The sequence below is a fragment of the Aethina tumida genome, chromosome 4, assembly GCF_024364675.1.
Source record: "Aethina tumida isolate Nest 87 chromosome 4, icAetTumi1.1, whole genome shotgun sequence".
Classification (NCBI taxonomy): domain Eukaryota; kingdom Metazoa; phylum Arthropoda; class Insecta; order Coleoptera; family Nitidulidae; genus Aethina; species Aethina tumida.
The window spans coordinates 508,508-529,986 of NC_065438.1; the positions used below are offsets into that span (position 1 = coordinate 508,508).

General features: G+C 30.0%; 1 protein-coding gene across 2 annotated transcripts in view; it reads left to right on the forward strand.

Moving 5' to 3' along the window:
* Positions 1–20,941, forward strand: part of LOC109594299 (D-2-hydroxyglutarate dehydrogenase, mitochondrial) — a 36,859-nt gene extending 15,918 nt beyond the window's left edge. For both annotated transcript variants that reach the window (XM_020009508.2, XM_020009507.2), the window contains exons 2-9: positions 18,318–18,497; positions 18,841–18,988; positions 19,198–19,395; positions 19,448–19,641; positions 19,823–19,991; positions 20,044–20,330; positions 20,385–20,550; positions 20,605–20,941. In XM_020009508.2, coding sequence (XP_019865067.1) covers positions 18,378–18,497; positions 18,841–18,988; positions 19,198–19,395; positions 19,448–19,641; positions 19,823–19,991; positions 20,044–20,330; positions 20,385–20,550; positions 20,605–20,855 — 1,533 coding nt within the window. In that variant the 5' untranslated portion in view covers positions 18,318–18,377 and the 3' untranslated portion in view covers positions 20,856–20,941. The remainder of the gene's footprint in view (positions 1–18,317; positions 18,498–18,840; positions 18,989–19,197; positions 19,396–19,447; positions 19,642–19,822; positions 19,992–20,043; positions 20,331–20,384; positions 20,551–20,604) is intronic.
* Positions 20,942–21,479: the final 538 nt, after the last annotated feature.

Below are 21,479 nucleotides of genomic sequence, written 5' to 3' on the forward strand. Positions count from 1 at the left end.
TTTGTCCCGTTCTTTTTGGGGAGACGAAAACGGTCACATGACGGCAAACAATGCGGCTTTTAATTTAAAGGCCGGGACGGCCGATGGTAAATATTAACAGAGTTTTGTGATGTGCAATTAGCGAACCTTCGGGAAATTGTGATGACTGTGGATAAACACGGTGATGCGGATCGTTCAAATGCACAAAAATGAAATTGTTCCGAATCTTTGTTTGTCTTTCGTGGTCTGCAAGACGAACAATTCGGCCACAAAGTGAAAAAGTAACAGTAATCATTTGATTATTTAGTTTTGCCATGTCAGGTTGTGGTTTAATAATAGAGGCATATTTAATTAAGTATCATATTATGCCATATAATCTAATTTTTTCATCATTCAATCATTTAACAAAATTTAAATCAAACAAAAAATATTAAAAATATTCTATTCAAATTTAATACAAATACATTTATTTTAATTTATCACAAATATATGTTAATACACTGTGTATAAACTTTTTCAAAAATAATAAAAACATATGAAAATATAACAATAGTCTTATTCTTTTGTTGTCCAAAGGCTGACATTTTTACTAAATTTTAAAATAATTACACAGAAATATAAAAGAATATTTCTAAATAAGTTTTCAGAGCCAAACATTTTTAATTTCATAGTGAAAAGATTACTACACTTCTTATTTTATTTAATTTCTAATGAAAAATAATATTGTATAAAAATATACAATATATAAAAAATATAATAATAACAAAATTAATATAAATATATAAAATTATAATAGTAATACAAAAAATAAGTTATTATCTATTCTCCATATTACTTAAAAAAATATAGCACTTAATTATTATCATATATTTTTAATTTTATTACATACATATAATTAAAATTAAAATAGGTAAATCTTAACTTATTGTAAAAGTTTGTTAATTTTATTTGGGAGGATTTGATAGAATTGAAAAATGAATTAATAATAATAATAATCTTATTATTTAATTTCATCTCATGAAAAATTGATCATTAATTAAATGATGGACATTATTTATTTAATCAAATAAAAAATATATTTTTATAAATAAATTATTCAACAATTATTATAATAAATATTAAATAATATTTAAAATAGTGAAAAGTAAGTTTATATATAATTAATTGATTTATTTATATTGCATCTTTTTATATGTAAAAATAGTAAAAATAAGTGATAGTAATAATTAGGTACTATTTTTATTAATAAATTACTAATGAAATAATCATCAACCTAAAAAATAGAGTGTATGAGATTACACATATTATAAAATTATAAATTTTCCAAATATAAGCAATTAAACATAATTTAATGTTAATAAATTAGTATTTGTAGTTATAGGTTTTTTATAAATTTATTAATAGTCAACAAACAGTCGTTGTATCGTCGCAAATAATGTCTCTGTTTTGACTAGCAGTTCTATTTTCTATATCCAGACCATTTCTAATTAAGAAAATTAATGATTTTATTGTTGAAACGACTATAAATAGAACTCAAGATAGGGTCAGTACTGATTTAAAGCAGCGCCGTTTCGGTTCACTTCAAACAATGTCCATTATGTTGATACCAGTGGAAAAAATAATCCCTTCCCTTTGCTATTTGTTGTTGTCAACTTAACAAAATCCTTACTTGGTCTGTTTCTACAGCAATATTTTCTGATTTGGACGTGTTAATTAATCAATGGGTGCTCGTTAATCAATCAAAATTATGCAAGTTATTGCACGTTGTGAAGGCGAATTTGGTCTAGACTTGGTTATCCATCATTTGGTTATTTTGATAGATGGAATTGGAGTTAAATTTGTATTGATGGGATGAGTTACTTTCACACAAGTGATCCACATGTCTCTCAAATAATATAGTATAATAGTACAGGGGCATATTTGAAAGGAGTAGAGTTCAAGTAATTAATTATACATTATTTATTAATAAAGGAAATATAGATATTGTTTACCACAAAAGGATGTGGTTTTTATCTCAGACAAAATATCATTTACTTAATGTATTCGATGGTTGTTAACAGTCAAAGCTTTAATTACAGCTTGAATTATTTTTGTTGATAAAATTTCAGCTCAATTCCTCAACATATCCACAGAAAAAAGCCACGAAAAAAGAGCCATCAATATTACTAATTCCTCAAGTGCAGTTAATTGGCATCAAAACAACCAAAACGACACTTTAATGGGGCACTGATACATCTTAATCGTTCGGTCGCCGGAGCCGATTTCCTCGCAGTGATCGGCCGTCAAAAAATGAAAATGGGTCAGGAAAAAGGCGACCTTGAAAGTGATTCGGTCGGATCGACGACCCTCATTTGCATCGTTTGCATCGCAGGACAGTTCTGGTTAATTTAGCGCTCTGTCGAGAATCTCTAATGACTGTGTTGGATCGAAAGGAAACCCTTTTTACGCCTTTGCATTACAAATTTTACTGTCGTTTTATCTTTTTCGTGTTTTTACGGCGGAACGCCCCTTCTAGAACGACGGTTTCGACGGGATTGGGGATTTCGCCTCACTAAGAAGCATTCGCTTTTAATCATTCAGATGAAAGGGTTGCTCTGATTCAAACTTTTCTAAACTAACTTAAAATTAATGATTTATACTACATTCTAACGTATAAAATAAATAAATAATAAGAAAAATATTATTTACACATATTATTACACAATTTAAATTTTAAATATAAGCACCCCTAATTTTAGGAAAGGGAATAGTCTAAATAAAAAATTACTAAATAAATGAACTCTTCAACAATTTTTATAATAAATATTAAATAATTTTTGGAACAGCTTTCAGCAATAAAAATATTTTAAAATTAATAAGAAATAGTTTTTTTGAAAGAATTAGATTTTAAACAATATGATATATATATATATATATATATATATATATAATATATTTAATATATTTGATAATTAAAATTTATTACTTTTTTATCAAAATCAGTACATAAATTTTATTACAAATAAATCTGACAAATTATTGGTAATAAAACCTTAATAAAGTTATATTATTAAATTTTATATATTAATATTTTTTATATTATATAATACTAAATATTATATAATATACATTTTTATTTATTACAAAATTAAGAATTTTCATATATAATATTATTTTTTATTGTGTGAATATTTATGTTTAATTTTCCTATATTTTTATTAATTAAAATGGTTTCAAAAATATATTAATAAAATTGTTTTGTTAATTATATAAAATAAATTAAAGTTATACATAATATTTATTATTAAATACGTGAAAATTATATTTTTAATATTTATTCACGTTCATTATAAAGTAAATTCAATTATTTTATTTTAACACAGTGTTTAAATAAATATTTTATACATTAATAATTAATAGACATTATTAATAAATAATAATTTATTTATTAAACAATTTTAAATTTAATTTAGGCCTAGTTTGGGAACAAATTTTGAAGAAACACTTTCTAAATACCGTAAAAAACATGCCCACACTTAAAAAACTTAAAAAAACAACAAAAATAAAAACTATAACTTTCATTTTTATATACTCCATTCAACTATGCAGTAATAAACCTAATAAAAGAAATAAAAATGCAACGCTCCAAGTACTATTCCACCAAGAAAGCATTGTAAAAACCATTTGCCGACGGTAAAAGTTCGGTACACAAAAACCAGCTGTTCCCCACAGTACCACTCTTGGCAAACACTTGAAAAAAGGTCCGTAGAAATCGAAAGTGGCCGAGAAACGAACTTTGTAACGGCCCGATTGTCGAACGGTTTCCTCTATTTAACCACAATTTCAAAAGAAAACATTAACCTTTACACACAAAATAAATATACATTTATTTAAATATTAACTAATATGCATACAATATAGATTGTATGTTGTTGGTTGGTAAACTGTAATTCCAGTTCAAAAGGACTCATTGTTGTTTCTGGGAATTTTACATTAATGTATGTAGGAATTTTATTAGAAAAAGGTTAAAACGTTTGTTTAGAAATCTAAATGGGCCATAAAATATCCCAGTAACTAAAAAAAAATATAATACTACACAATTAATAACATTACACTAATTTAATAAATTTAGTTTATTTTTAAATTATTTAAATATTAGACTAATTTGAAAATAATCTATAAAATTTACTAGAAATTATTAATATTAAAAAAATAAAGTATTAAAAAAAATTATTTTATTAATTTAATAAATAAAATTTCTTTTATATAAAAAAATAGTTTATATAGTAAATTAAAGATATTTGAAAATATTCTATAGTATTTTTATAAATTATTAATAATATTTAAAAAAATATTATTTATTTATTTAATTTAATAAATAAAATTAAATAAAAAGAACATTTCATACAATAAATATTAATGAAATATAAAAATAATCCATTATATTTCTATAATACTTTAGAAATATTCTAATAAATATATAATTAATTAATTTTTTAATTGGTTATTTATTATACTAATATTATATGAATAAACAACATTTATTTTACATGAAAATAGTAACTTTTTATGGAATATCTAATAAAGACATAATTTAGTAAGTATCTATTAAGTTAGGTTAGAGTAATCTAAACTAACCTAAATAATATTCTATTAAAAATATATTCTTTAATGAATATAACTAATTTTATTGTTTTAATAAAATATATATTATTATTATATAAAAAACTTTTTAAGAAGTATTTATTAAAGAAATAATTTAGTACGTATCTATTTAATTAGGTTAGGTTAAGTTAGGTTAGAGTAACCTATCCTATTAAATAATAGTATATTAAAAATATATTCTATACTATATATATATATATATATATATATATATATATATATATATTGTTTCAAAAAAATATAAATTATTATTATTATTATATAAAAAAATAATTAAAATAGTACCTACTTAATAAGCGGCCAACATTGTAATTCCCACTCATAAATAAAATAGAATAAAATAAGTAATAAGTAAGCAAAATTAATGCCGACCAATATAACAATTGAAATAGTTTATAGCAAGAATCATGCGCCGGGATCAAGTATCATTGCGCCGCTGATTCGACGAAACCATCCTTCATTAAGCCAAGAGACACGATGCAATATGATAAAAGTAATCTGCAAATAAACACGGAGCAAGCGAAAAAAGCCCCAATGTCGCCACGTCCTACGACCCACCTCCAACCAACTAATCAAAACGCTTAAAGTAGGCACACACAAAATGGATTCTGCGTATTATTTTGCATTAGTTGTAGGCATAATTATTCGTTCGAACGTCTAAATTTCCCATTCAGCTTTTAAAAAGCGGTTGGCGTCGTCTGGCCTGTGCCGCGGCCCGACGCTCAGACTGTGAACGCACCGCGGGCAGAGGTGGGGGACCCGTCACAGTCTGGCGTGGGAGCCGAGCGCGGTCGTGGCGGCCTCACCCGCCGAACAGGTTTGTCGGCGCAATGGACTCGTCCGCTTTTGAACACAGCCCCCTTTTATTAGTTCCCGGTGCTAAGTTACATGCTAAAAACTCACCAGAAGTTCGCACACGCTCGGAACACGGGCCGGGAACGGCTAAATCCAAAAATGCTCCGGGACACGGCACACAGGACGGTTCGCGTTTCGGTATTGTCCGCGTACACGGGTCGGGACTTGCGTGAAAAAATGTATTTGGTCTACTAGTAGGTATGTGCATAGGAGAGTGACCCCGAGCAGTGGAAGATTACTGGGGCTCGTGATTGGAGGGACAGACCGACCAGTAAGGTCGGGCTGAGTTGAGCGGAGCTGGGCGTGTTGCCGGAGCGTGGTGGGGGCTCGGGAGGGGCACTAAGGGAACGGATGTGAGCAGTGGCGCGCCGCCGGGCAGCCCCGGATAAATGACGCCATTGTTTGTGGGACGTGGGCCCCAACGAAACTGTCGGTTTATCGTACTTTTATACTACGCATTTTAGGTTTTTTGTATCTGATAAAGTATCCATTATTATTTTACTTTTAGTGGCCTTAAAAGGGTTAAATAATAGGCTTAATTAGTAATTAATTGATTAAACTGTATTGTTTATAAAACGTGATATTTCTAAAACCATTTTTTTAATTATGTGCAAAAAAATTGCTTTAAAATTTTAAGAAACTTTCTTTAAAATGTTAAAAGCAACTGCAAAGTACACCCTGTATAAAATATACAGGACATTATATTCAAAATCGTTAAAGAGTAGCCTCCAACAGTATACAAAATTGCTTAATTATTTATAAACAAATAATTGAACTAAATTGTGTTATCACAGAAGTTTAATTATAAATAATTTGTAGAAATTATGCTAAAATTTGAATTTAAAATGGACATTGTGATCAGTTTTTGAGTGTGATAAGAAAATACTCATAAATCTCCATATTAATAGCAAAGTAATAATGAAATTTATACTTTTCTTACAATCAAACACTCATTCATCGAAGCTGAAAATTTTGAACACAGCATTTGGACCACACCACATTGGTGACACCAAACTCACCACATCATTACAGAAAAATTCAGATAAAGCTAGCCTTGAAACAATTCAATTTACATTCTTCATCATTGTCTAGAAATTTCACACAAATAGCTTTCATTGTTTGTTATCGCATAACTTAAGATAACTAAAGAAATTATTAATATCCATAATCTTAAAAATATGTAGTTGGTAATTCAGAATAAACCTTAAAATCTACTAATTCTTTGTAAGAGTCTTGAGAGATGTGAACTTGCTAAAATATATTATTTTCACCCATTAATAATTGTAATCTTTATTTCTTAATTTTATACCCTTTGGTAAACTATAGGATTCTTGTCGACGAATTATGGCTTCTATTAACATTAGGATCTAAAAGCTACACCATGTCTTTTGAAAAAGAAGGCACTCTTTCTTTTGAAAATAAAAAAATTCAATGTTGATTCCAATATACTTACACCATATCCTTGCCAGTATTTGGAGCCAGTCCTTCTTCTAAAGGTATGGTTATGAAAGGACACAAAAAACAGTTTTTTTGTGCTTTTAGGTATTTATTCCATTGTCTATCTTCATCTCACAATACCTCATTTAAACTTAGGTCTGCAATATTTTACTCATTTGGACGAAGAGTCAAACTTCTCCAGGGTACAGTCTAGCTCAACTTCTTTCAAATGAAAAAAAAAAAGAAGTAAATTCTGATAAATACAAAACAAGGTAGTACCATAACTCTTAAATCTTATGTGTACAAGAGTCCACATCTTCAAAAAAAAATTTTTGAAGCCATTTACAATGAAGATTTAGATGCTAGGAAGTAGAGATTTTTTTGTGACTAATCATTTTTTTGTATCAGTTTTTTATTAGGCAGCATAGATACTCTGAAGGCCATTCCAAAAATTAAAAAATTATTGTCCGTATCATCTTTTGTCGACCAGTATTATCTTAGAAAAAAGTACCAGTAATACAACTAAACAGTATATTTTTATAAAATAAAATTTAAATTATGATTCAAAATGGTGGAATCTTCATAATTGAGATTTTAGAGTTAAAACTAAAGATTTTTTAATTTGGAATAGAAAGGAAATAAGGAATCTTAGATTTGGGTAAACCTTTTTATTTGACTGTTAAGTTTAAACATATTCTTCATAAATATCTTTGATAAAATACTGTTAAATTGGTAATTTTTTTGTGAATGACAACATTTTAACTAAAATAACTTTTTATATCTGAACAATAGAAAATATTTAAGAAAGTTTATGGGCACTCAGCATCTTCATCATCAACCATAAAATATTGAGCAGCCTAATCCAAACGTGGTTTTACAATATTTTTGAAGAAGATAGTCCAGGTCGTCCAAATGAGAGTACCACTTCAAAAATGCTTGAAAAACTCCATAAAGCAAGTCGTCGTCGATTCCAAAAAATATTAATGATTATATTAAAAATAAATAAATTTTATACAAAAGGTGTTTTTAATTTTTTTACATACACCCTTCGTACTAGTAAATAACTTGAGTATATAATTAGAGGTAAGGAATGCATCCTGTAAGCAGAGTACACCCCCTAATCACAGCCATTTTCGATCGAGCGTACCCGCTCATTATTCCCACGGACAGGTGGTGAAAAATGGCGCGGCGCTCGTGGAAGCACGCCGCCACTGATGGGCCGTGGTGGGGCGCCCGGACCAATACGCTCGTCCCGACCGCCAGCTGTTCCTCTACCCCCGCCCGAGAGTCGACGGCGCGTCCGGGCATGGCTGTTCGGCGCGACGCGTCTGCGCACTGCCGGCCGCACCGACCGATTGGCGAACGTGCGCGACGCGCTTTCTTTCGCACGGTGCTAATGGCTGATTGGGCGCGGACCGCTGCCCGAATGTCACAAATTGCCCTTTGATCCGGTCCCACCTTTGGGGAGCGGGAGCGGCGCCGGGAAGCGGCCGCTCACGTGACCGACGCGTCGGTTCCTTATTGTTTGCCACTTACGAATGCGGATGTCCAATCCAAGCCTCCGGCTTTTTGCATAATTACCCAAATGAAGTGCACGTCTTCTAACCACGGTGGTACCTAATTCTAAAATGCATAGGTGCATTATAATTAATACTTAATGGATCTAGTAAATATTAACAAATTATTTAAATTGCTTTATTATTAAATATATTCATAATATTCATAACTAATCAATCACAATTAATCAGTATTTTGTTAAAATTGTACTTCATTGTGGAAAAATCACCTAATTTAAACATTAGCAGCAGGAAAAACAAAGATAACTTGTTCTAAAGCAGTTAAACAATTGAACTTGAATGAACAATGATACCAGCATAATCTGCTCAAGCAAACAATGGCCTCAAAGTTTTCTATATAGTTAGGTATAGTTAATCCAATGACTTCTATCCTTTATATTCCCTCTAAATACACGTTTCTTCCAACTCTTTGAAACAAGTATTAGTTACAGTAATGACCTCATCATTGGAGTCAATTTCCTTTTTGTTGACATATTTGAATCAAAAGAATATAAAGAATGTGGAAGCAGTTCAAACATCCAAAAACTTCAATAAGATCCATTTTATTTAGATAATTTGCTTCCTTTTCTATCATAACTCCTTATAAATATGTGTCCTTGTTCTTTTCGTCTTTTTAGATGATGTGTTCCTTGCTGAATACTGAAACATCTTTGTGGTAGAATGTGCCAAATTGTTTAACTGCCATAAAGTGAATAAATTTTGTCATTATCTACCTCTTTCTAATAGTTTATTCTTCTCTAATTTCTTCCTTTTAGTTTCTTCTACAAGTATATATTTTTTATATTCTTGAGTTTCTTCAGAAGCTAACAGAGTTCTAAGCTTTCGTATTTCTTCCTGTTGAACTATTATAAACTGATCTTTTATTTTTCAGCTTCTTTCTTTAATTTTTTTATAATTATATACTTCTTTATATTTTTCAGTTTCTTCAGTAGCTAAAAGACTTCTTAGCTTTCGTATTTTATTGTTATAAAGTAGATATGTTTGGTGATTCTTCCTGTAGGATTATTATTGATAAATCTTTTTTTTTCTAGATTTTTTTCTTTTATTTTTTTATTATTATATACTTCCATATATTCTTGAGCTTCTTTAGTAACTGAAAGACTTCTTAGTTTTCGTATTTTATTTTCTTAAAGTTGGTGATTCTTCCTATAGAATTATTATAGATTAATCTTTTTTTCTTAACTTTTTATAATTATATTATTCTTTATATTCTTGAACCTCCTCAGTAGCTGAGAGACTCCTTAGTTTTCGTATTTTATCCTCATAAAGTAGATATGTTTGCTAAGTCTTCCTGTAGACTTATTATAAATTAATTTCTTAGTTTTCGTATTTTATTGTCATAAAGTAGATATGTCTCATGAGTCTTCCTATATAATTATGATAGATTTATCTTTCGTTTCTAAACTTTTTTATATAATTATATACTTCTTTATATTCTTGAGCTTCTACAATACCTGACAGACTTCTTAGCTTTCGTATTTTATCGTCATAGATTAGATCTGTTTGGCGATTCTTCCTGTAGATTAATCTTTTCATTTATTTTTTATAATTATGTATCTCTTTATATAAAAATATAGCTTCAATAGATAATAGACTTCTTAGCTTTCGTTATTTATTGTCATAAAGTATGTGTGTGGTGATTCTTCATGTAGATTAATCTATTCTTCTTAACTTTTTTCTTTTATTTTTTTTACAATTATGTATTTCTTTACATTCGTGAGTTTCTTCAGTAAGTGACAAACATTTTAGCTTTCGTTATATATTATTTATTTGATTTTTACTGTATATTAATCTTCTTTTCTTGTTTCTTTTATTATTTTATAAATATATACTTCTTACTATTCTTGAGCTTCTTCAGTAGATGACAGACTTCTTAGCTTTCGTATTTTATTGTTATAAAGTAGATATGTGATCTTTCTTTTCTTCTTGAAGTGGTGAGTCTTCTCCAGATTTTTAATGTCAAAACAATTTATTTAATTTTATCTACTACATAATCAAAGCTCTAACCCAAAATACACGTACAACATAACCGCCTTATCTGATTAAAATAATGGTAATTGTGGTAAAGTCCCTTTGTGCGATTTCCTACTGAACATAAAGCCATAGATCATTTGAGCGTTGTCAGAGGTCGAAATCCCGTTACTCGTATCGCATCGGCCCATAAATTAGATCGCTAACGAGGGCAATTAACGAATAAACGTCGCGGCGATAAGCAGATTTTTTCATTTTAATTGCACACATAAAAGAGCCAGTCAGCGAATGTGTAACGAGCTCATATCCTGTGCGGTCGGGCCCGCCAAAGATAACAGACTTTCACGCACGGTACTTCCTGTTTCTGTCCTACCGCACGTCCTTCTTGTTGCCTTTGCGCTTTGTTGCCTGCGATGCGGTTTCATGGCGCAATCCTCCGTGGTGATGTCAAATCTTGCGTGTTTCTGGCTGTTTGAATTATACATTTAACTTATCAGTTGCTGTTGTTCTTATTGTTATTGCTTTAATGTGCCATGCAACCACGCCATGCCTATTGTTTTTGCACGATAAAATACATCCTTGTTCAGATAAAAAATTTCATCTAGGTATTATTAACAATTCTTCAATTTTAAAGGAATATGATGACTTAATATTGACCATAAAATAGGACAAAATTATAAAGATTTATACATCTGATCCTGGTTTCTGACTTTATCTAAAATTAACATCCCAGCCTTCCCTCGGGACGTTCAAAACAACAAGAAGAGACCTCACAGTAACTACATATCTTCTTTATCAAATTCCCAGCTTTTAACATTTTATAATGAAGAAATGGACACCTTCCTAGTTCTTTGTTGCTGACATATCCTGTGGACGACTCCCAACACCATCATTTTATCTGGTTGTATCGAGTTTTCTTGGTTCCATTAGCAATTAGCGGAGAGCTGATCGGTGATCGTCGATCGGCCCCGATAGCGGCGTGCAAATCCCCAATTGCCCGCGGCCCCGCCAAAGACGCACCACCTCCTTGCCGAGGCCCTCAAGAAGCCAATGCACGCGACTCCCCGGGGCGCGCTTGCGTGCCTCTCCCCCTTCGCGTCCCCCTCGCGCACTTCCTCCCGTCATTGGCCTCCTCCGCCGCGTCCGCACTCAACTCTCCCACGCATGGAGGGGAACCGTGGTGGAAGCGCCTGTGAATGTGACATATGTCCGTTGGACGGGCCGCCGTGCCGTGCTTTTGGGGGGGCCCCCGGCGGAACGGCAATCGCTCCGCTCCGTGTTTGCGTATGCTAAGTGTCTTAATGAATGGGGGGATGTCACGTGGAACGCGGCCACGTGCGGCGGGCCCTTCGCTTTTTCGGTTTGCTAATCGACCGTTTTGATGGTTTCGGTTCTATAATAATAATTCATTTCTATGTTGCCATTAATTACACGCTGTTTTAATTTGGCATTACTCTAATTATATCTATATTATATACTTTTAGTTAATTATAATTTATATTATTATTTTTACAAGAATAAAAAACTAAAAATATGGAAGCATTTAACATTCCCTTCAATTTTCTAAAAACTATAAATTAGTACAATAAAGTTAAGAACAATAAGACTTAGATGTAGTTACTATAAACTATAAATACTATAAACTAGTTTAAAAATTAGCCAAAGATCTAGTTAACTATTCAAAAGAGTTTAGCTAATGTAAAAAACATCATTTTTGATATCATAAAGCTATGAATACTTCAGTTAGTTTATAAACTACTAAACTATAATTCTGTGGTTAATTGGATACTATAAATTAGATATTATTCTTATAAAATTTAATATATAATTCTCTTAATTTTTTAAAAATATTATTGGTATAGAAAAGTTCAGAACAATCAAATTTGGATATGGTGTACTATACACTATATATATATATATATATATATATATATATATATATATATATATATATATATATATATATATATTTAAAAATTCTCAGCTAACTATTTAAAAGAGTTTAGCTAATGTGAGAAACCTATTTTTTGATATTATGAAGCTATCAATACTTTGCTAATTTGTAACTACTTAACTATAATTCTGTAGTTAATTTGATACTATAAATTACATATTATTATTATAAAATTTAATGTATTTTTATATAATTCTCTTCATATTTTTAAATATTATTGATATAAAAAAGTTCTGAACAATCAGATTCAAATATGCTGTACTATACACTATATATACTATAAACTAATTTAAAAATTAGCCAAGGCTCTCAGCTAACTATCCAAGAGAGTTTAGCTAATGAAAAAAGCTTATTTTTTGATATTATAAAGCTATAAGTACTTTAGTTAGTTTGTAACTACTAAACTAAAATTCTGTGGTTAATTTGTTACTATAAATTCGATATTATTATTATATAATTTAATATATTTTTTAAAATTTTGTTAACAAACTTAGATTATAAAACAATTAAACTTTTTATTAACGTAGTTTTTTTATTTCAACAATAAAAAAATAATTAAAAATTACTCAATAGGAATATTGTTTCATTGTATTTGAATAATTAGTAAACTAAAATACATAATATTTTAATAATTAATAATAATTTCTCAAGAAAAAAATGGGGGAATGTGAAAAATTATATTTTCTGAAGAAAAAGAAAGAATATCAAGAACGAAAGAAGAATAAAAGTAAAAATTTAAAAAAAAATAAGTTTATCTTACATATCAATTTTCATAATATTTAAGAACAACATTTTTTAAAAAATTTCTTAAAAAGGTGAAGGAAATGTTGAGTACAAATATAATGTAGTGAGTAATATTTTTTTTATTAATAAATATATTTTATTTAAAATTAAAATGTTCTTATCAGGACTAAAAATACGTAACTACTTCAAATTCTAACGTTACTTATTTCTTAAAAAGCAGAACTATTACAATAATCAATAATTTCTATTATTATCCCTAATTTACTAATATATAGAGTATGACTAACAAAATATTTTTATAATGAAAATAGCATTTTTTAGTATTATTTAGACACACTGTATATGTAGTATACAGTGTGAATATTTTTTAAAGTTTAAAATTAAAAATCTAATAAATATTTTTGTATTTTAGAACTGGACTTAATATAAATTTATTTTATTTTATAATGAATAAATTTATAAGAAAACAATAATTATTGATGTCTTTTTAAATTAATTTCTTTCACTTATATTTAAAATATTTTGTATATAAATATAATTAATATAATTTTATTCAAAGTTTTAATATTATATATAATATTAATAAAATCTAACCACATAATTAATGTTATTTTTACAAATTAAATATAATAATTTGAAAATTTTATTTTATATAAAACAGTAAAATAAATTCATTAAAAAATGTTAATATTAAAAAAAATAGTTATTTTCTTGAATATATATTTGAATGATACAAATATTTTAATTATCTGTGATATATAATTAATCATTATAAAAGTCTTGAAGTTGTTTTTATCAAATATGATTATTTTTTGACTCATTAAGTCATTTATTTGTAATTAAAATATCCGTAGAAGATTATCTTAATGACACGTATATTTTTTAAAGTTCAATAGCTTTTTTCAGTGGCCTGTTAATTTATCGGGTGGTAATTAGCGTCGCGATTGGATGAAATTGCGAAGCCAGTCATTCGATTAACTGCAATAAAGGGGAAAAATGATTTTCCCGTTTCATTTTCCGTCAACTGTTAAACTGCACACGCTTAATTCGTAGATAAAACAACGTAAAACGGCCAATTGACTTTGATTCACCGAATCCGTTTTTTCACTGCACTAATGGTGGTCAACCGTAGACACGTGCCGAACAATTGTGTGACACGCGTCCGCTTTAAAATTACCACCCCGATATAAAACGGTTCGCGAGGGGTGGACTTTTATTATTATATCGAGTGTGATGTCGCCTTTACGGATTAGGGGTGACTGGGGACCCGGAAAGGGTTCGCAATTTTATGGGATAGGGATGGAAGTGGCAGTGTTTGCATTTGGTCGGATTAAGGAACTAATTTTGAAAGGATTTTTGATCGTCACAGTGTTGTATTCATTGCGGATTAGAATTACAGCAGCAATATTTTAAAATTAACATATTTACTTAGAGTATTAAAAATTAAAAAACTAAAATCATGATTTTTTATTTGAATTTCAAAACTTTTTTTACATTAACTGACGTTATAATACATTCAAGTCAGTCAATGAGAAACCCTTTCAAACCTGTGGATTAAAACAATCAGTTGAAACTTCATTGGTACAATTAACACTTCGATCAAAACCACCACACTTGGTTTGCTGTGTTTATTTGAGGGAGTAAGTTGTAATGGCGGGTCAAATTGCCATTCACGATTAGGAAATTGGAAATTTCTAAAGCCATTAACGACATCAATCGTGTTGGCAATTAAATTACTGGCCGCAACTGGGGAATGTTACACTAAGGGACACTAAATGTGCATTCACACACAAAACCCTCAGCTAAGGGTCGAGGACTTCTAAAATGACCCACTTCCATTTTGGTGAAATAAAGGAAGGTCTTACAAAATGAAACAAACGTCATACTTTTCAGTTTTTAATGAGTTAAATGGCTAAATAAAGTTACAAATTGGTCTTTCTTCATTATAAAAACATTAAAAACCGTCATAAATTAGGAGGGATTCAAGTGAAAAAATTGAAAAATAAAATAAAAATTGAGTTGAGAAAACAGAAAATTGACAAACCAATAAAAACCACCCCTTCGTCATTAATTAGATTAGGATGCACTGAGACCCAGTTACGCACCCCCCATTTCATTCATCGATATCCAATTTGACCCAATTCCAAATGTAGGTTAAGGGTGGATTTGATTTAGTGACATCGACAGTAGAACCCGTCCCCCGTTCCCCCAATACAAATCGTCAGCGATGTGTTGCGCAAAGGTTGGGGTGGATCGTACGAATTTGGGGGATGGGTCACCCTTTTCCGGTTGAGGGTGAGATTAATAATGTCGCGGGGGTTCGTGGCGAAGTGCGCGGGGCTGTTTACACATATCAACATTACGGTGATTTATCTCGCGGGGTGGCCCAATAAACACCCTCCGAATTACATTCCAACTCGCCCAGGGCGGGTTGTTTAAATTTTGTGTATGATATTTGTGAAATATTTAGGGGAACATCATTTTAAACAGAAGAAATATTTTTCTTTGTCTTTTTTTATATATAAATTTAATAATTAACTAATTACAGAAGTATATTTTGTATTTTTTAATATAATTCCTTAATTAGTAAAATACTAAATTTACCCTTTTAAGTAATATAAAGATAAAACAAAAATACACTTTTATTTCTTTTTTCATTGTTCCCAATTTAGTAATATTACCAGTATTCTATAAAGATTTAAACATAGAAATTAATTAAATTAATTAAAAAAATATTCTAAACTTTTAATAATAATTAATTAATGAAACCATAACATAATTATTGTATTTTAAACATTCATATAATCCATTCAGATAAGATTAATTAATATGATTAAATATTTTTCATTAAAATTCTCAAATACAATATTTTGAATTAGAAAATTAAATAATATATTGAATTTTTCAAAAAATTGAGATTAAACTATAATACAATTTATTTTAATTAAGATTTTGAAGTTTGAATATATGTATATAACTTTTTATTTAATTTTTATTAATTATTTAATAAATTCATTACTTCAATAATGTAAAAAAATCACTTTCCAAAATAAAATTGTAATAACATGAAAATATAATCTTTATTTCTATAATTCTTTACAGCAGTAATTTCTTAGCTTATCTTTAAAAGTAATATGTATATAATTTGTTGTTTTAAATTAATTAACTAAGATAACTAAAATGCCTTGAACAAGGCAGAAATACAGAAAAACTAATTTATTTTTCCCTAAAGTTTAGTTTGATTATATTTTTCAGACATCCCTTACTGAACAATGAATGTCTTTTAAAATATTTTGATTTTAGTAATCTGGTACTTTTAACCAAATTCCCTCTTGTGTCCTTTAAATAATTGGTACACTATTTATCTTTATTTCTTCCATTCCTTATTATAATAATTTCAGTTTCAGCTAATTTTTAATTTTGGTATTTGTCTAAAAATCATCTGTACATCAAAATTTCAAGTATTTCTTTTTTCCTGAAACTAAGAATTGAATATTTTTTATATTTTTTCCAAAACTGAAGAATTCATTTTTATCTTGTTGACCAACTTAATATTTGAATTGCCAAAGACTTTCCTGGATTATCATATTATATTGTATAGACAAAAACAAAGAATAAAGATTATTTATAAGCATTAATGAAGTTATACATTTACGTAAAGAATAGTAACTTTAAATAGTTGGTCAATTTAGAGCCTGAACTTTTGTTGAAGTCTTCAACTCACATCTTTGAGTTTTTATTAGGCATTTTATAATGATAAAGTGATTAATTAATTAAATTAACTTATCTCAACAATAGTTCATAAAGGTGACTCTTATCACTTAATAATTGTATTTAATTAAATGATAAAATAATAATATTATCCAAAAAAAGAAAATGTAATTGGTGAACAATTTATTTAAATCACATTTAGGATTATTAATGTTCCTCCAACAACCACCAATACTGCTCAGTCATTGGATTTAAGAACGGCAGCATCGATCCCTCACCCTTAACCAAACAATCGCAACGCACGTCCGTGATTGATGGGGGGACAGCGCGCAAGGAAGGACGAAGGAGTGCGGCAGAGGATGCCGGGGAAGTCACCCTCGCGCCGCCGGCAAGGGTCACGAACAACGGGTGCAGCCGTAGGCGGGGCCAGGGTGCGCATTTGTAAAATCCAACTTGTCACAGACCTGTTGATATCATAACGAATCATGATCTACTTCATTATTCTCTACCTGCCTACCATCCGGGCCGGTGCACCGCACGAGGGAGTGATGCGGACGGACATCCTCAAGGATAACGACACCGTTCACTCCCTTGCGCCCCTCTAATCGTGCGCGTTTAGACCAAATTCCTCAAATTATCTCACTCCATTGTTTTATTGCTGTGGATAACTTTATTCGAGATAAAACTGATTAAACTTTCAATGCACATACTTTTAAACTACGCAGTTTTTTAAATTTATTACTTTCATCTTGCAGGAGCACGTTCCTGCAAAAGCAGACATATAAAATGTTATATATTATAGCTTCAAGAGACAGAGGTAGATAATGTTGACGTTTAGAAATATGTCCAATGTTTTCTAGATTAATATTTTGATAAATAATTATGGTTGGACCACATCCAAACCCCTGTATAATTAAAGTTAATCATAATCATTTTACGCAACCATTAAATGAATAACAACGATAAACACGATTATTTTTATTGTCAATATTTCTAATAAAGTCTATTTTACTATTTTACTATTATAATACACCCAATAATTATTTTATGATATATATTTACTATTTTTAAACTAAGAAACACAATATAAACAATTAATGAATTAATATTTATGTAATAAAAAAGATAAGAAAAATATATATCCACTTTACTTAATATTTAGATAAGGATAGCCTCGTGTTGATAAGAATATTAAAATACATATATCATCGAGGCTGCCTTGATTATTTTAGTACAATATTTGGTGTATTTCTTGGTGAGCATACGTCATTACATACAATAAAAATTACTTATTTAATGGATTATTTAAAACAGTTTTTTTAATTTACTTTACCCAACAATAAAACTTGAATCAATACATCAGAATTTTCCATTTCCAAATTTAGGGGATGATTTTTCGCTACTCCACATTCCCCATCGAGTAAATATTTGTATTTTTGTTGCAGAAAACCGTAGATAGAGACGGAATCGTTGTTTCCGGCATCGGTCCAGCTTAAAGTGCACACATGTTGTCGAGGGGAATAAAGCAGTTAAGCAGGTTTCGGCCGCTCCCCCACGGGACTCAACCCTCCGTGGCGGCGCTGAGCAGGGGATACGCCGGCTCTACACTGCCCCAACTCACCAAGGTACGAATCGTGTTTAGATTAACTCTTTTAATCTCGTCCAAATTAATAATGATGGAGCGTAGGTAGGGGACGTGGGGTTGTTTTAATTAAAGGAACAAAATCAATAGGTTTCCCACTGACCTAGTAAAAATGGTATGCCGTTATTTTATTGGCAACATTCCCCTTAATTTATATTTAATTACGTCAATTGGCAAGCCCACCCCCAGAATATTATTAAACTAATAAACACTGTGCGTATTATTTTATGAGACTAAGATTCAATTGCCTTATGTAACAAATTAGAACAAAGTGATAAGAAACCTCTTAATAACAAGTATATAAATATTTTTTATCGTTGACACAGGATCGATACGCGGTCCAACGTGGAGACTTCGCCGAATTGACCAACGACCATTTGACCTTCTTCAAGGGCCTGCTAGGCGATAGTCGGGTGATCACCGACCCCTCAGAATGCGAGGCGTACAACGTTGATTGGATTAAGAATGTCAGAGGTATGTTTTGCGACCCGCCATCCGATCCTATCATCCCTCGCATAGATCGCGTCGCCGACATTCTTCGGATCGCATTTATTAACTATCGTGAAATAGTTGGGATGGGCATCAATTTTCCGAGGTGATGGGATAAATTGGTGTGGTAAAAATGTTGATAATTAAATTGAATTCTCTAAATTATTGGATACAAAGCTAAATGTTATTTCTAGGATACAGTCAGTGTGTGTTGAAGCCGAAAACCACTGAAGAAGTCTCAAAAATTTTGGCATTTTGCAACGACAACAAAATTGCTGTTTGTCCTCAGGGTGGAAACACCGGCTTAGTCGGTGGATCAGTCCCAGTTTTTGATGAAGTGGTCCTTTCCATGTCCCAAATGAACGAAATCATCAGCATCAACGACACATCAGGTTAGTTACACAAACTACTAATTAATCAATAATAAATGTCAATAATTTTAAGGGGTTCTTGTGTGCCAGGCGGGATGCATCCTGGAAGCCGTGGATGAGACACTCGCTGACCACGGTCTGATGATGCCCTTAGATTTGGGAGCAAAAGGGTCGTGCCATATAGGTGGTAATGTGTCCACAAATGCCGGAGGATTAAGACTTCTTAGATACGGTAATCTACAGGGATCAGTTCTTGGAATTGAAGCGGTACGTACAGAAACAACATGCAAAACATGTCGAATTAATATAGCTTAACAACAATGAACTGGTGATAAGATAAGTTTGTTGATGTTTGCTATTTGTCGCACTGATTACACTTTGATTTTTTCGATAATGCCCATCTGCTTCCAATTTATCCCTAATTGTTTTATATGATAATTGATTGTAGGTGAAAGCAAACGGAGAAGTCCTAGACTGTTTAAGTACTCTTAAAAAAGATAACACTGGTTATCATTTGAAGCATTTATTCATCGGTTCTGAGGGATCCTTAGGAATTGTTACCAAGGTCGCAATTCAATGCCCTCCAAAACCCAAAGCTGTAAATTTGGCATTTTTAGGTGAGTTTCACTTAAATCATACCAAACCAAGTCTGCAATTTTACGGTTTTAGGTTTAAACTCCTTCGAAAATGTCCTTAAAGTAATGAAGAAAGCTAAACACGAATTGGGAGAAATTCTTTCATCTTGCGAAATGATTGACGAGAGATCTTTGGATGTAGTGACTGGTCACTTGAAAGTAAAAAATGTGCTTCCAGACTATCCTTTCTACATGCTTATTGAAACTCATGGTAGTAACAATGATCACGATGAAGAGAAATTGAACACATTCCTTGAAAATGTGATGGATGGTGGTTTGGTTCTAGATGGAACTGCTACCAATGAACCAAGCAAAATGAAGGTACTATATAATAATTTATTTCACTCTTAGGTTTTTACTAACAATTTTTTATAGAATATTTGGGATCTCAGAGAGAGGATTACAGAAGGTCTGGTCCATGATGGATATGTTTTCAAATACGACATATCTTTGCCTATTGAAAATTTCTATTCCTTGGTACCTGTAATGAAAGAAAGACTTGGCAATGATGCTATTAGAGTTAGTGGATATGGCCATTTAGGTTGTCAAGTTTAAAATTATATAAATTCATCTTTTATAATTAATATTTTTTTAGGTGATGGCAATGTTCACTTGAACATTTCAGTTAAAGACTTTACTCAGGATGTTTATAAAAAGATTGAACCTTTCGTCTATGAATATACATCAAAATTGAGAGGAAGTGTGAGTGCAGAACATGGAATAGGTTTCAGAAAACCAAAATATATTAAGTATTCCAAAAGTCAAGAGGCAATTAGTCTAATGAAACAAATCAAAACACTGATGGATCCGAAAGGAATATTAAATCCATATAAAGTACTGCCCTAAATTTGTTTTGTTTATAATTCAAAATAATAACAAACGAAAATGGTTGTTTTTTTGTTGTACAAAATAAATAAAATATATTTTTATAATCAATTGTGTATTAATAATATCCAATAAATTAGATTTATTTTTAATGACTTGTAATAAATTTATCGACAACAACATTAAATTTATGCAATAATTATGTAAATATAATTAAAATATTAAGAGATAAGGTAAATGTCGTGTCACCTTATTAAGATAAGATTTCTGTCTACATAACGTCATTGAATTAATCCTTTATTAATTATTACATTATTAAAAGTTTTCTACCTGGGTTAAATATATTTTTAAACAATAGCAATATCGTATTTTTACAACATTCTTTTTGTATTATCTCCAAAAGGTAATTAGTAAATATTTAATATGTGAAGAGGAAACAATTGTTCATAATGAATACATAATTGTATTGTATCTAATCAATCTTGTTTTTATGATTTTATAAAATCCATTGATACTTAGCTAGATTCTCTTAAACATTGTCTAAAATTTCAAAACTAAATACTAAATATTGTATTGAAAATATCCAACCTAATATTTTAATATACTTGACCTCATGGGCCGATAAAAGAACATTTGCATAATTGT